Consider the following 17,525-nt stretch of genomic DNA (forward strand, 5'->3'; position numbering starts at 1 on the left):
CCTTTAGCTTCACAACAAAAAAAGGTATTTACGCCATATCTTATGGTAAATTCTACGAGTAACAGGTTTACGAGCCTGAAGCATAGTATCAATGATCGCCTCCGAAAAACCACGTCTAGACAGGACTAGACGTCCAATCTCCAAGCAGTCAGCTTCAGAGAATCTAGATTTGGATGGAGGAATGGACCCTGAATTAGAAGGTCATTCCTCAGAGGTAACCTCCAAGGTGGAAGGAGAGCAAACGGAGGAAACAGGTATGCTAGCCTGAAATCCCAAGGAACCGCCAGAGCATCTATCAGGGTGGCCTGAGTATCTGTTGACCTTGAACCGTACTTTGGAAGCTTGGCGTTTTGACGAGACGCTTCCGGATGGAGAGCCCACTCCCCTGGATGAAAAAAGTCTGTCTGCTCAGAAAATCCGGTTACCAATTGTCCACTCCTGGAATGTGGATGGCACATAGGAGACAATTGTGAGCTTCCGCCCACTGCGAGTCACCTCCTTCACGGCCAAGGAACTCCGAGTTCCTCCCTGATGGTTGATGTAAGCCACTGAGGTGATGCTGTCCGACTGGAATCTGATAAAACGGACTAAAGATAATTGAGCCCAAGCTGTCAAGGCAACTCCAAGATGTTTATGGGAAGAGAAGACTTTTCCCAAGATCACAGACCCTGAGCCTTCAGAGAACCCCAAACAGCTCCCCAGCCTGAAAGGTTGGCGTCTGTAGTCACAATCACCCAGGAAGGGCCCAGGAATCAAGTGCCTTGAGACAGATGTTCCTGTGAAATCCACCACGAGAGAGAGTGTCTCTTGTTAGGGGGTCCAGATTTAGCCTCTGTGATAAATCTGAATGGTCTCCGTTCCATTGACTGAGCATGCAAAGCTGCAGCGGTCGCAGATGGAACTGAGCAAAAGGAATGATGTCCATGGAAGCCACCATCAGACCAATCACCTCCATGCATTGAGCCACAGATGGACGAAAAACAGACTGGAGGGAAAGGAAAGCAGCAAGAAGTTTGTATTTTCTGACAACCGTCAGGAAAATCTTCATGGACAGGGAAATCTATGACTGTCCCTAGGGAACGTAGAAAAGACAACATCATCTCTGTATGAGATTTTGCTAGTTGAAAAGAGGACGCCTGACCCAAGATGTCGTCTAGATAAGGCGCCACAGCAATTCCCTGGGATCTGATCACTGTCAATAGGGTTTCCAGAACCTTTGTGATAATTCTGGGAGCTGTGGCAAGACCAAACAGAAGGGCAATAAATTGGAAATGCTTGTCCAGTGAATGGGAACATGTAAATACGCGTCCTTCAGGTCTATGGTCGTCATGAACTGACCTTCCTGAACCAATGGAAGAATGGAACGAATAATTTCCATCTTGAAGGACAGAACCCTAAAGGAATTTGTTGAGACACTAGATCTAGGATGGAACGGAAAGTTCCCTCCTTTTTGGAACCACAAATAGATATGAATAGAATCCTAGACCTTGTTCCTCTAGAGGGAATGGCACAATAACTCCCAGGGAGGATAGGTCCTTTACACAATTTAAGAAGGCCTCCCTCTTTACCTGGTTTGAGGATAGTCTTGACAGGAGAAATCTGCCCCTTGGTGGGCAAGACTTAAATCCTATTTTGTAACCCTGGGATACTATGTCCAGAGCCCACGGATCTGGGACATCGCATATCCAAGCCCGACGAAAAAGCGACAGCCTGTCCCACACCTGATCCGAAATCGGATCGGGGAAGGGCCCTTCCTGCCGATTTACAGTGAGCGGAAGGCTTCTTGTTTTGCTTTCCCTTATTCCAAGACATTCTGGATTTCCAAGTGGACCTGGATTGGTCTGGAAGAAGAGGAGATGGACTTCTGCCCTTTAAAGTTGCGAAAGGAACGAAAATTAGAAGTCTTTCGACCCTTAGGTCTATTCTTCTTGTCCTTGGGTAGAAAAGATCCCTTTCCGTCCCTAATCTCTGAAATTATTTCAGCCAGACCAGGACCAAAGAAAGTTTTACCCTTATAAGGTAAGCTTGACCTTTGAAGATACATCAGAAGACCATGATTTTAACCACAGAGCTCTGCGAGCTAGAACAGTGAAGCTAGACATCTTAGCTCCCAGTCTAATTACCTGCATGTTGGCATTGCAGATAAAGGTATTGGCCAGTTTTAAGAGCTTTGATGCTATCTTGGATCTACTCTACTGTAGTCTCTTCTGATATCAGATCAGACAGGGCATCGCACCAACAAGATGCTGCTCCCGCAACCCTGGCAATACTTGCAGCAGGTTGCCACTGTAATCCTTGATGGATGTACATCTTTTTTAAGTAAGCCTCTAGCTTCTAATCCATTGGATCCTTAAAAGAACAACTATAGTAATGATAGTTCTTTTAGCTAGAGTAGAGATACCTCCCGCTTCTTTAGGCACAGTGCGCCATGAGTCCTGAATGGAATCAGCAACAGGGAAAAGCTTTTTAAAAACAGGGGGAAGGGGAAAAAGGAACCCCTGGCTTATCCCATTCCTGAGCTATAATTTCAGACATCTTGTCTGGAACAGGAAAAACATCATTAGACGTTGGAGATTCATCAACTCTATTTAGTTTAGAGGACCTTCTTGGGGTTGACAGCAACCGAAGGTTCGGAGTCATTCAGAGTAGCTATAACCTCCTTCAGAACCAACCGGAGATGTTCAAGCTTAAATCTGAAATGAAATTCTTCAGATTTAGATTTTCCCCCCATAGTGTCATAGTCTGAGAGCTCACCTTCAGAAGCTACTAAAGTATCCTCCTCATCAGACATTTGAGAAAGGTTGACCAGCGCAGATTTAGAGGGATCAGAAACCTTACCAGCAGAAAAATGTTGTAGATTTCCTCTTACGCTTACCCGAAATAGGGAACGCAGATAAAGTCACAGACGTTATCTGCGCAGCAAAATCTCCTGGTAAATAAACACCCCCAGGAGGTTGAGAGGAAGCACAAGGCACTGTATGAGAAACAATTAAGGCTTGGGACGCTTGAGAAGAAAGCGGAGGCATATCACACACAGCATTATCTTGAGAGACACTAGGCTGAGAAGGGAGTAAGTTGTCTTTAAATTTCAAAGTTTTTGCTAAACAAGAGGAACAAAATTGCATAGGGAGAACACTCTGGGCCTCTAAACATAGTAAGCAATTATCAAAAGAAGCAGAATCCTGTTCTGTATCCATAGCTACAGTACTCAGAACCCACAAATTAAAAATAAAAATAAAATTTTAAATAGACTATTAGAAAAAGTTTATTAAACTATAACAAAAAAATCCCACTTTAAAAAACAACCTCAGACTGCTTGAACTCCTCCAGCTGATATCAGCGATGCTCTCCTCCTGGAAGACGATCCGATCATCAAATATAAGGTTCCAAGCCGACGCTCCAAGAATGACTAAGCACCGCTCTTGATATACTATACGGCAACAGCTGAGTCACGTGAGTGGACTGTGATAATTAAAGCTGCGCCACAGGATTATAAGCGTGCAAAGTCTACGGCTCAAAAAGAAAGCAACTGACACACAACACTATAACCCGAAAATGGGTTCCAAATAACGGGAAAATTATTAAAAACCCCTTCAGTCAGTGTAATAGAAGGTTAAAATGATAAACTCAGCTTAATATTAATCACATAAATCTCTCTCAGATTCCCTTCATGAATAAAGGAATGCCCCTCTGTGTTCACAGAAAAATACAATGTACCAGTAACAAACTGCCCATAAATGTACCCCCATAAAAAGGATAGCTATGTCCCAGAAAGAGATCCACTTGAGGGTAAACCTCTGAAGTGCTGTCCTTTAGTACATAGAAGGCAAATGCACTTACCTGTGGATCTAGCTGCAGGGCAGATAAGTTACTTAGGTGTGACAGGTACTCCCCTCCCTGTCATGGACCTGTAGTAAAAGAAAAAACAGAGTAACCAACCCTGGCTTTCTGCAAAGGGGTAGCAAAAGTGTTAGAAGTAAAGCAAAGACTACTTTGCCGCCTTCTAACTGCTAAAAGCCACCACTACTCTTACTAAAGAGATTGACGTGGACACAGCTAGACCCCAATTCTTGCTTGCAGGGAAAAGTACCCATAAAATAAATTATATATCTTCAGACATCATCTTCGCACATCCTCCATTGACAGAGGCAAAGAGAATGACTGGGGATTATGGGTAAGGGAAGTTACACTTAACAGCTTTGCTGGGGTGCTCTTTGCCTCCTCCTGCTGGCCAGAAGTTGAATATCCCACTAGTAATTAGAATGACGTTGTGGACTCTCCATGCCATAAGAAAGAAAATACATCCACATGTTATTCTTTTCTTTGAATGCATCATTCTATCTAGCATGTAGTAAGTGTTTAATGTCCCTTTAATGATATCCATGAATGAGAACATTTAAATACCCAATACACCTGTGCTCATGCAATTCATGATTCAGAAAAAAACGTGATTTCATTATCTCTTTGTATCATTTGTTGAAAAGTATACCTAGGTAGGTTCAGAAGCTGCAGATTGGTGGCTGCAAATATATGCCTTTTGTCACTCCCAGTAGTGCATTGCTGCTCCTTCAACAAATTAGACCTCCCAACCTCCTCACCTATGTCTAAGTAGCTAATCTGGAAGCTTTGCTCCTCAGAGAGATCTTGCAAGACGGTGCAGAAGCCAGAGCTCAGGACTGTCAGGGGATGACTTCTCAGGTGTAGGATCTTTTCTCCAGCTGAATTTCGCAGAGTGTCCCATGTGCACATTGCACCGCGACCTCGGTTACCATCCAGCTTAGTGCCAGTGTTCTGCCAAAGAGAAAAACTAAATAAAGGATCCAGTATTCACTTCACGGAGCAATATTTACAGTACATGCAAATGTATCTACACACTCATGTAATAAAAAAAAAACTCACCTGCCAAACATATAGAAATTGCACACACAAGTCCCAACCTCCGCTGTTACTTTTTCAATGCTTGAATGCCCAATTAACTGCCCTCTAACAGATGTAAATAGTGGGCATAGGCCAGGGTCTAATCTAAGTGCTGGCATGGGTATGGGCTGATCTGATAATTATTAATAATCAAACCTTTTCTTTTTTTTTTTTTTTAAATGAGGCTGCTACAGCAGGTCACTTTATATTATTACTCTGGCACAAAGCAAACTTTGCCTAGCCATCATGCACAACTCTTTTGTGCCATTACAGATTCTGTACCCCATACAATTATGCCAACATATTTTAGTTAAATTCTTTTATTAACGTTGAATCTGTACACAACTTACAACATCCACATACAGTATGCAAATATAATTACATTTACAATGTCTCAGAAAGTGGTACAGATCCAAACAATTTTGTAATACATTTGAAAAACTAGGTATATTCGTAAAATATTAGGAGAGTAGCTGTGTAGCAAAAGAAAAAAGGGGGGGGAGGGGGGTATGTCCAGTCTCGGGGTGAAATTTATAATGGTGAAATGAGAAAAGAAGATAAAAATAAAGAAAAAATTTACTATTTTATTCTATAGAAAGTTCAGATTACCCACGATTGCCTTAAAGGAGGTCTCTGTGTTCTGTTATATTCATCCCAAATTGCTTGGATCGTTATAAAACTATCCGTGTTCCCTTTCTTATAAACGGAATACTCTTCTAGCTCTAATAGTTCGGATACTTTAGCTCTCCACATTTCCAAGGTGGGAACATCCCTTGCCTTCCAGTACCTGGCTATTATCATTTTTACACTGTTTGTAAATATACGGAATAGGGGAAGGAGGGACTTGAGCGGCAACTTGACAGACCGGTTTAGTAACCATATTAGGGGGTCTGGTGGTAAGGTCATATGTAATATTTTTCCAACCTCATCTATAACCTCGTACCAGAAATGATTTATTTGCGAACACCACCACCACATAAGACCCATGCCGCTCCCCACATGGCCGCATCTCCAGCATTTATTGTTAGTGTTAGGGTATAGCCGATACATCTTCCGTGGGGTTAAGTACCAGCAATGCAAGATTTTATAGTTAGTTTCTAGAACAGATGCTGAAGTGGAGGACTTTTTAGTGTTAAGGAATATATTAGTCGCCATTTGAGGAAGAATAACTATACCCAGTTCTCTCTCCCACATCTCTATAGAATACGGTCGGTTTCCCGGTAGAGGTTGGGTAAGAATTTTATATATAGCGGAGAGAGTGTTTTATTGGCGAATTTATAAGGTATAGTTTCTCAATGTTAATAGGGGGGGGGCAAATCATATTATTTTTATGTTTGTGTGTGGTTATGTAGTTTTGAAGTCTTCGAAAGGAAAACCAGTTACGTGCCCAGTCGGAGTTATGCAGTAGGGAGGTCAAGGGGCCGGGGTTAGAGGATAAGCAAGAATGGTGATGAGAGGCTATGTCCCATGGGGCGAAGGTCTCTTTTGTGATTGGATTAGGGAGCATTTTAATTCTCTCATGAAAGTTGGGGCTCCAGCATAGAGTAGCTAGTGGGAAGTCTGGGTTTATTTGTTCTTCAAGTCGGACCCATCTCCTCTGCCCCCCAGCCACCCTCCAATCTCAGATTCTTTGCAGAAATACAGACAGACAGTCTATATCTCTCCAAATCGGGCAATCCCAATCCACCATGTTCACGTGATAATGACATGATGGTTTCGTTTATTCTAGGTGGTTTCTTTTTCCACACAAAAGTGCTAATTAAACTCTGTACTTGGGATAGGTATCTGGGAGGCAGAGGCACCGCCCCCATGATGTATAACAGTCTCGGAAAAATATTCATTTTTATAGTGTTGATCCTGCCTCACCATGAGAGTTTCTTTGAGCCCCAAGATGGGAGGTCACGCATTATTTCTGTTTTGATAGGTATATAGTTAACCTGAAATAAGTTATCCGTGGATTTAGGGAGATAGACGCCCAGATACTTAAGTGCTCCTGAACACCATTTTAGAGGGCAGCTGTTTTTAATTAGGCTTATGGAGCGTTCAGGGAGACCAAGGGCTAGGATTTCAGATTTATTCTGGTTAACAAGGAAATCTGTGAGTTTGTTAAAGGTGGAGAACTCAGACAGTAGCAGGGGAATTGATGTTTCAGGTTTAGTCAGGGTGAACAAGATGTCATCAGCGAATAGCGACACCTTGTACACTTCCCCCCCCCCACTGCAACACCCCGAATTTCCGGCGTATTTCTAATCTTTGAGGCCAAGGTTTCAATAAATAGGGCAAATAACAGGGGAGAGAGGGGGCAGCCTTGACGTGTGCCATTTTTAATATCAATTGGGGTGGATAAGGAGCCGTTTACTAAAATACGGGCGCTAGGCGAGGTATATAAAGCAAATATCCGTTTTAAAGTAATGGAGCTGAAGCCAAAAGCCTCCAGGGAAGCTCTTAAATAGGACCAGTTAACCCGGTCGAAAGCTTTTTCAGCGTCCGTTGAGATAAATGTGGTAGGGATATTTTTATTTGTAACATGCCAGATTAAATGTATATTATGTACCGTATTATCTCTCGCTTCTCGTCCCGGGACAAAACCGACCTGGTCATTATGTATAAGGGTGGGAAGGATTCGGTTGAGACGGATCGTTATTATTTTTGCGTAAATCTTTAAGTCTGTATTAATAAGTGAAATCGGGCGGTAATTGGTGACTAGGTCTGGGGATTTGTTAGGTTTGGGGATTTCTTTAAATTGTGTGTAGTAAGAGTTCCCGAAGCCATCTGGACCAGGAGCTTTACCAGAAGGGAGAGAAGAGATAGCGGCCAGTAGCTCCTCTTCAGAGTATGGAGCATCTAGTTCATCCCGTTGCTCCACGGACAACTTAGGGAGGTTGATGTCATTAAGATAGGTTGCTACATCTGTCGGGTGAGGATCAACTGAACCTCGTCTTATATTGGAAAGGTTATTGTAATAGTCCCTGAAAGCCTGTGTGATGTCTGTGGATTAGACTTCCTAGCCCCGTCTGAGTCACAAATTCCCATTATGCATTGTTTATTTGTTCGTTTCCTAAGCTGGCGGGCTAGCATCCTACCTTGCTTATTTGCTCCTTCGTAATAAACTTTTCTGAGGTATAAAGCTTTGTTCTTGGCCTCAGTGCCCAAAAACACACGAAGTTGGTTTCTTTTATGGGTAATGCTATCTGTCAGGGATGTATTTGTGGGATATGTTTTATGTAGGTCCTGCAGTTTGGCAATGTCTTCTAGGAGAGAATTAAGGTATATATTCTGTTTCCTTCTCGCAGCCTTAAGCGCAATTAGTTCCCCTCGTAGAACGCATTTATGAGCATTCCATATATGGTGTATGTCTACATCGGGGGTATCATTCCTTTGGAAGCAGTCAATCAATGTCTTTTGTACCTGTATGAATGACTGGGGGTCTCTGAGGAGGGATTCATCAAATCTCCACTGAGAAGTGGAAGGGTCAATGGGACGCCAGTGGAACTGGCAACTTATAATGGCGTGATCCGACCACGTTATGGGGTTTATATTAGCATAAACAATGGAAGAAAAGCTGGATATGTCCGCAAAGATGTAATCTATTCTTGTATATAGTTGGTGAGGGTTAGAGTAAAATGTGAAGTCTCTGTCATATGGGTGCTGAAGGCGCCACGTATCGTGTATTGCTAAGTGTGAAAGAGAATGTTTAATTTGCTTTAATGTCTTGTTTGGTGTAGAGGACGAGCCAGTTGAGCAATCCAGTGCTGGATCAAATGCCAAATTGAAATCACCCCCTAAGATTAGGCCGCCCTTAGCTACTTCTAAATTTTTTTTACTAAGCTGGTGAAAGAAGGGAGCAGGGCTCATGTTTGGGGCGTACAAATTCACTAATGTTATAGGCTTATGATAGAGAAATCCCACTAGGATTAAGTATCTTCCTTCTTTATCTTTGTGGGAGGAGGACACCACAAAAGGTAGACTTCTATTCACTAGAATCCCAACCCCGTTGTGTTTAGTGGTGTGAGAGGAGAAAATGCTCTGTCCAAATTTTTGGAAACTAGATTTGGGTTCATGTCCCCTTTTAAAGTGGGTCTCTTGGATAAAGAGAATGTCACCCTTGTGTCTCCTATAATCTCTTAGGGCCAGCGACCGTTTTTGAGGACTGTTGAGACCTTTGGCATTGTGGGAGATAAACTGAATTTTAGTGAGTGAATTATTCATTAGCTTAGAGGTAAGAAAGATCAACTAGTGCGTGAAGCTTAGTAACATTCTTCCCCCAAAATGGGGGTGGGGCTCCTGAGACTGGACAGAGGGATAAAATAAAAAAACAAGAAACGCAAACTAAAAGTTGAATAAATGCAAAATTACATAAAAAAACACAATGATAACAATAACTATTGTAATAAGTGTACGAGTCATTCTGCTATACACCTTACAAGGAGGGAAGAGTATCGCCTATCATACTCTTAGGTTATATTGTAATCGATTGATATCAGGATTGGGCAATTAAACGATTAATGTTTTACTCAATAATCAGGCGTGTAAAATATTTTAGTAAGAGGATAAATCCGAAGAGGGTACCTTTCTCCCTGGGAATAATGGATGAAACCAAGGCAGTCATGTATACTATTGAGGTGGCCTTATACTAGAAAATCCCTAGGCTGGTCGGTGGGGGACAGATATATCTTAACTACGTGTATAGCTGGGATTGTTGTCACGGGTAGGTAGTTTATGTAGCCGTCTGGCAGGCTATCAGGGAAGCCCCTGACTGAGCTGCGTGACTATTGGGATCAGGGTAGGTGACAAGGTTATGGTTAAGGCCTGTACCCCAGCTCTGAGCAGGGAATAGGTTACACAAGTTTGTCCACTTTCATCACTTAGGGCGCTAGACCCAGCCAGGGAAATAGTGTGCGTTATAAATAAGGCAGTATAGTATAGTATGGCTGCCCAAGGGATAGTCATTTAGTTACCCCCGGTGACTGCGCGGGCCTAAATCATTGGAATATATTATTTCAACAGAGTATACAATGGTATGTGTTAGAACTTTAAACATTATGAACAGTAAACAAAGTTACATCATAACAGTTTAGGGAAGGGGCATAAGAGTTAAATTTTTCAATTTCTGTCCTAATATACTATGTAGTGAAAACATTTTATAAACATGTCAAATTAAAGAAACCGTATCAAGGATCAATACATTGCGAAAGTGAGTCCAACCCTCATTTATCTGCCACCGCTGTTACAGCAGAAGCAAAAGCTAGATTGTGGCACCTAGAGTTGTTTACACGTGTTCAGTAAGGTACAATTAGTCAAGTATATTCTGGACCAGGGGTCACACTGGATTAGCACAAAGGCACAGAATCATAGCGGGTTGTACAATAGCACATGTGAAAACTTAAACATTATACCCAGTTAACAAAATTACAGCATAACAGTATAGGAAAGGTGCGTTAGAGTTCAACATTTCAACTTGTGACCTGGTAAATTACGTGATTAATATTTTTAACGAGCATGTCAAATTAGAGAAACTATGACAGAAATCAATACATTACCAGGGTAAGTCCAACCTTCATATGTCTGCCACCACTGCAGTAGAAGAGGCAAAAGGGAAATTAAGACACCCAAGGTTGTTAACTTGTGTCCCATAAGGCATGATTGATCCAGGAAAGTTCCAGACCAGGGGTCATACTAAATAGAAAAGGGTTATGAAACCTGGTGGAGGTGTTGGTTCATGGAGGTGGTACATCTTCTCTCGTTGATGTTTTATCCATTTTTCTTCTTTTTGGCTGAACTCTCTGCCACTGGGGTCTCTGTTCCAATGGACGCGAAAGTCCAGGCTCTGCTGGCGCAGAGGGAGATAGAACGTTTGCTTCGGTTGGAGAGTGAAATGGAATGTTTAGGGACCTGGAAAGATGTTCAAGGTCTCTGTAGTCCTTGTAAATAATTTGTGAGCCATTGTGGTTTATGATGAGACTGAAAGGAAATCCCCAACGGTACTTGATACCACGTTCCTGTAGGGCGCTTGTGATGAACTTGATTTCCTTACGCCTTTGAATTGTTAGGGGGCTGAGGTCTTGATATATCTGAAGCGAGTGACCTTGATATGATATAGATTGTCTTGTCCTAGCCGCCTGCCAAATGGTTTCTTTAGTAGTGAAGCGTAGGAATCTAACAATAACATCCCGTGGTGGCAATGGGAAGTGGGAAGAGGACGTAGAGCCCTGTGGGCCCTATCAATGTCTTCGTTCAGCAGCGGTGGAGAGGTAGGAGAGAGGTGCTGGAAGAGGCCTACAAGATAGGTTTTAAGTTGTTCCTGGGGTACATCTTCTGGAATGCCGCAGAGTCTCAAATTGTTCCTACGACCCCGGTTATCCAAGTCCTCCACTTTGTCCTGAAGGGACTGTACCATGGAGTCCTGGATTGAGATTTGCTGCGTATTGGCGCTGACCAAATTGTTTAGTTTCCTGGCCCTCCTCCAAGTACTCCATTCATGCCCCCATCTCATTAAGGTCCCTCTTAAGGTCTCTAATCTCCTCCTTAATAAACTATTTTAGTGACTCCAAATCTGATTTAGATGGTAGAGAAGCAAGCTTCACCTGGATGGCCTGTAATGAATCCTGGTGGGGGTTTACTGGCTCCGCAGAGCATGGGGGACCCAGTGGGTCAGGCACCCCCCCCCCCCCCGACGCCATAGGAGCAGTGTCAGTGGAATGAACGAAGGAGGACACCGATGGGGTCTGAGACAAATTTTTTGTTGGTTTATCTAATTTTTGTCCTTTTTTGGGGTCATCATGGACCTTTACCGCTAGCTAAAATGGGGCTCTTTCTGAAGTGGCCCAGTATAAACAGCAAGATTACTGTGTGGAAAGGGTGGTTTATGTATGTTGCTTGAAGGCCAGGCAGAGAGCTTATCGTGTTTACGTGGTTGTGCTGCTGGGAGGGATCTCCGTTTAAACTTTGGCTGCAACTATAAGTCTCAAGGATGGGCCCACAAAGCCACCGGCAGCCCGGTAAACCTGCACACTTTTACCCTGGGAGCAAAACGTCCGGATTGGGTTGGACAGCTCCAGGGGAGAGAGTACCCAACTGTTACCTGCACAAGGAAGAGTTTTACCTCTGTCAGAGACTGGTCGCGTGAGACCAGCAGTTAAACCACGTGCGCGGCGTGGATCGCCAGTGTAAGCAGTGCAGGCTGGTATGCGGGAGACTGCCTCTCTGTGAGCCAGGCGGTAGGGTGAAAAACTCTGGACAGACCCTTGGCCTCCGCTGTTTGTGTGGCAGGTGTTCCTCGGCAGAGACCGTGGAGGAATTCCGTTCCCGCGAATCAGCTGGTCTATGATGGCGCTGCCTCACAAGTAAGCAGAGTAATTCCGGCGGTCTCCCTCGGCCCCCGGCAACAGGAGAGAGATATCTTTGGGGCAATAGTCCTGTACTTAGCTGTCTGTAAGGGAGTTATAGCGCGGTAGGAGCCACAGGGGGGATTTGATATGCGGCTCAGTGGGACAGCAATGGCGCCATTACTGAATGTGCCCAACAAGTTGGGCAGTTTCCTCAGGTCACTCGCAACAAATCGGGGCTGTAGTGTTGATAGACTGTTAATAAGTTATCCTCCAGATCTAGTCCTGACCATCTGAGCTTATTTCCTGATCATATATTAGGAGCTAAGAGTGAAGGCTGATACGGAGCTCTTTTACTGTGCGGCCATGTCCCTGCACGGCTTGGCTCCACCCCCCCCCCATGCCAACATATTTTGACAGTAAATAAAATCATGATCTATACCACCCCAAAACCAAAGGTTATCAAGAACAGTGCCCCACTCTGTTTATCCCTACAAGTGTTACTCTGTGGTATACCTTTAACTCTAACTCCTCCTATCTGATCTCTTTCCTATTTAAGGACTACCTGTTGCATTCATTTACTGCCTGATTATTGAAGTCATACCTACTCTGATGTAGCTATTCCTATCACTTGTATTCTGTGCTAAGTATAGTTCCAAAGATTACTTTTGTTACCTTTTTGATTCTCATATGTTTTGTTGCAACTTTGTTATTACCGAGTCTGGATCACTGAACGACCGGATCTACTTTTTTACCGCTACCCGGAAGTAAGCCGCACTCACACACGCTGCCTCTCCCAGACACGGAGCTCCCAATGCGGTAACGGAACACTCACGGTCCCTAAGGTGGTAACGTACACGAACCTAACTAAAGCCTTTAAGCTTCTTACCTGCATATTGTTGTCACCATTCCGAATTATTGGGCAAATCCCATTATATGCAATATCCATTACAAACAAACAATGTATGTTTGCGGAGTGTCTGAACTTGTAAATATTTTAGGATGTGTGTGATTGCGTGAAGTAAAGGAGTTCTATTTTTGTTACTATCGTTACTGATTCAGATCATGTCAGTATATCTACTCCTTCTGTGGCTTCCATTCGATATATATTGAACATATGAAATGTATCTCATCATTATATGCTTATTTCTATTAACACATAAGTTTGTAGTTAATACTAAAATTCATCATATATTAAATGTCTCATATTGTTTAATCAGGCTACATAGAAGTTGTTTTCTGATTAATACAAAAAAGAGCAACAAGCTCTAATTTTAGGGCTAACCTTCATAACTATTGCCATAAATACTTGTATCCAGATTTACAAAGCTCACAATACCACATAATAATCAGGCCCAAAAGACAATCAAAATCTTTTTTGATTGGAACATTTACTATTATGGATCCTAATGAAATAAAGAAGGAATTTAATAATGTCTATCTCAAACTTGATTATTTGGCAAGAGCAGTAACTGAAGTGCAAACTGAAAATGCTGCACTTAAAACTATAGTTAAAGATTATGTTTCACAAAAACCTCATGATCCACCTGAACCTCATATTAATTATCCACAACCCTTCTCAGGGAAACGTTCTGAGTTCAGGGAATTTAAGAATGCCTGTAACTTATTATTCTCCCTTAGACCTAAGACTTATCACACTGAGCGGATTAAAGTATGTACCACAATATCTTTTTTACAAGGTGAACCTAGGACTTGGGCTAATAGGTTTTTCGAAAACAATAACCCTATCTTAGATTCATTACAGGATTTTTTTTCTGCTTTGACTAGTCTATATCAAGATTCAAATACTCAAATAAATGCTGAAACGAGATTAAGGTCTTTAAAACAGGGTAAGAGAAATGTGGAAGATTATACCACTGAGTTTCAGATGTGGGCAGAGGAATCTCAGTGGAATGAAATCAGTTTAAAGAATCAATATCGTCTGGGGTTGTCTGAATCACTCAAAGATGAACTTTCACGTCTGGAGATTCCTGATACTCTTGAGGGGCTTATCAAATTAAGCATCTCTTTGGATCGCCGTTTGAGAGAAAGGAGAGCAGAGAGGGCCTCTTATGATAATCCATCCAGGAAACCTTACCAAGTCACTACAAGTCATGACAGAGCTCATGGCAGTGCTACCCCCATGGAGATTGGAGTTCTTAGAGGACCTCTGCCACCAGAGGAAAAAATTAGAAGGAGGTTGGAAAACCTCTGTTTATATTGTGCACATAAGGAACATTCAGTATCCACTTGTCCTATGTTAAAAAAACAAAAGAATGGTAAGACAATAACCAGTGACTTTATTTACAGCATTACAAATGATACCCATATGACTTTGTCCATTTCTTTACAGTGGGACCAGAAAAATATCCAAACCAAGGCATTAATTGATTCAGGAGCATCTGGCAATTACATTGATTCCACCTATGTATATAAAAATAAAATACCAGTTATATGCAAACAAAACCCTGTCTCCATTAAGTTAATAGATGGTTCATTCATAGAACAAGGACCAATCACACATCATACTGTTCCCCTTCTTGTAACCTCATTCCAAGGACACACTGAATACTTATCTTTTGATCTCATATCCATACATCAGCATACTCTCATCTTAGGGTATCCTTGGTTGAAGAAACACAACCCAAACATAAATTGGGTTTCAAGTAAGGTAACATTAGATTCTGCCTTTTGTTTAAAGACTTGTTATCCACATCAAACCATAGCGTCACTTGATAATGGTTTACCCTCGTGTTATCAGGATTTGGCAGAAGTATTCAATTTAAAAGAGGCAGAAAACCTTCCACCCCATAGGGATTTTGACTGCCCTATCGATATAATACCTGGTTCTAAAATCCCTCATGGTAAGATCTATCCTCTCTCTCAAGAGGAACTTCAATATATTAGAAATTACCTAGACGAAAATTTACGTAAGGGATTCATTTCACACTCCACATCCCCTGCAGCTGCAGGAATGTTTCTAGTAAGAAACAAGGATGGTACCATAAGACCTATTATTGATTATAGGGCATTAAATAACATCACAATAAAAAACAGATACCCTTTACCTTTAATACCAGAACTTTTGGAGCGTCTAACTGGTGCCACTATTTACACCAAACTAGATCTAAAGGGGGCTTATAATCTGATTAGAATCAAAGAGGGTCATGAATGGAAGACGGCATTCCGGACTAGATATGGCCTTTTTCAGTATAACGTAATGCCTTTCGGTCTGAGTAATGCCCCAGCAACTTTTCAGTTTTTTATAAACGAGATATTCCGAGACCTTATTGACGTCTGTGTCATAATATACCTTGATGACATCCTAATTTATTCTAGAACACCACAAGAACATGAAAAACATGTACGCTGGGTGTTAACTCGTTTAAAAGAACACAAATTATATGCTAAATTGGAAAAGTGTTCTTTTCATGTTACAGAAATAAAATTCTTGGGTTACATCATCAATCCCAACAAGATACAAATGGATCCGGAGAAGGTATCAGCAATTTTAAATTGGCCTACTCCCACTTCAACAAAATCTGTACAACGTTTCATTGGTTTTGCGAACTTTTATAGAAAGTTTATTAAAAATTTCTCTTCAATCGTTAAACCATTAACAGCCCTTACTAGTGAAAAACAAAGATTTAAATGGACAGATTCCGCAAATCAAGCTTTCAACAAGTTGAAAGAATATTTTACCACAGCACCCATCTTAGCTATGCCAGACTTTGATTTGGAATTTATTCTTGAAGTAGATGCATCTGACTCAGGTATCGGTGCAGTATTGTCACAACAGGATAAAAACATGACTGAGATTCATCCTATCGCTTTTTATTCTAAGATGTTGACTAGCGCTGAGAAAAACTATAGCATAGGAGATAAAGAACTTCTAGCTATAAAACGTGCCCTTGAACACTGGAGACATTTATTAGAAGGTTCCAAACTGCCTTTTAAGATTTTTACTGACCATAAAAATCTTGAGTTCCTGAAGACAAGTAAGACTTTGTCTGCACGCCAAGCAAGATGGTCGATATTTTTTGATCGTTTTAATTTTCTTCTAACATACAGACCAGGACATTTGAATACCAAAGCCGATGCTCTCTCTAGACAACATGATCAAGACACTCAAGATCAAATCAACCAAATCATTCCAAAAGAAAAGATTATAGGTTTACTTACACCTTTGGAAGAAGATATATTAAAAGAATTAAAGCATGAACCACCACATGGAATAGATTGTCAGAAAGATTCCAATACTGGTCTTTTTTACCATAATTCTAAACTTTACATTCCCCAACAGATGAGATCTTCCATCCTCAAACAAACCCATGATGGGACTCTTGCGGGTCATCCAGGTATTTCTAAAAGTATTGACCTAACTAGGAGAAATTATTGGTGGCCACTCATGGATGCTTATATAACAAATTATGTAAAACATTGTGATACCTGCGCCAGAAATAAGTTAGTTCACAAAAGACCATCAGGTCTTTTGTCACCTCTGCCTATTCCTGACAAACCTTGGAGTACCATATCAATGGACTTTATTGTTGAATTACCTGAATCCCATCAATACAATACTATCTTAGTTGTCATTGACCATTTAACAAGACTGGCTCATTACATTCCTTTAAAAGGTCTGCCTACAGCTTTCACAACAGCTCATGTTTTCTTAGACAATATAGTTTGCTTACATGGATTGCCTAGTTATTATAACTGACCGTGGTACTCAGTTTACCTCTAATTTCTGGAGATCTTTATGCAAGCTAATTCAGATTGATTCAAGATACTCGACTGCATTTCACCCCCAGACAAATGGTCTCACAGAACGACTTAACCAAACCCTTGAGCAATATCTTCGCTGCTACATATCTCATCTTCAGGATGATTGGTCATCTTATCTACCTTTGGCAGAGTTCTGTTATAATAATACCACTTCTTCATCAACTAAATTATCCCCATTCTTTGTTACTTATGGATATCATCCTACCACCATCTCTTTGAGTTCTCAACAAGTAAACTCACCCTCTGCATTGGATTTTGCGAATAATTTACATGAAAGGCTGGACATCCTGAAAAAACATCTTTCAGAAGCCAAAGAATATCAGAAGAGGTTGTATGATACCCATCATACAACAGGTCCTACCTATCAAGTTGGAGATTTGGTTCTGCTATCAACAAAGAATCTTAAACTTTCCGTTCCTAGCAAAAAGCTAGCTAATCAATATTTGGGTCCTTTTAAAGTGTCTAAAATAATCAACCCAAATGCTTTGAGATTGGAGC

General features: G+C 41.5%; 1 protein-coding gene across 2 annotated transcripts in view; it reads right to left on the bottom strand.

Annotated features, from left to right (window-relative positions):
- TARBP2 (TARBP2 subunit of RISC loading complex) overlaps positions 1 to 17,525 on the bottom strand; it is a 75,322-nt gene that overhangs the window by 10,972 nt on the left and 46,825 nt on the right. For both annotated transcript variants that reach the window (XM_053708294.1, XM_053708295.1), the window contains exon 8: positions 4,599 to 4,791. In XM_053708294.1, the coding sequence (XP_053564269.1) occupies positions 4,599 to 4,791 (193 nt within the window). The remainder of the gene's footprint in view (positions 1 to 4,598; positions 4,792 to 17,525) is intronic.

The sequence above is a fragment of the Bombina bombina genome, chromosome 3, assembly GCF_027579735.1.
Source record: "Bombina bombina isolate aBomBom1 chromosome 3, aBomBom1.pri, whole genome shotgun sequence".
Taxonomy (NCBI): domain Eukaryota; kingdom Metazoa; phylum Chordata; class Amphibia; order Anura; family Bombinatoridae; genus Bombina; species Bombina bombina.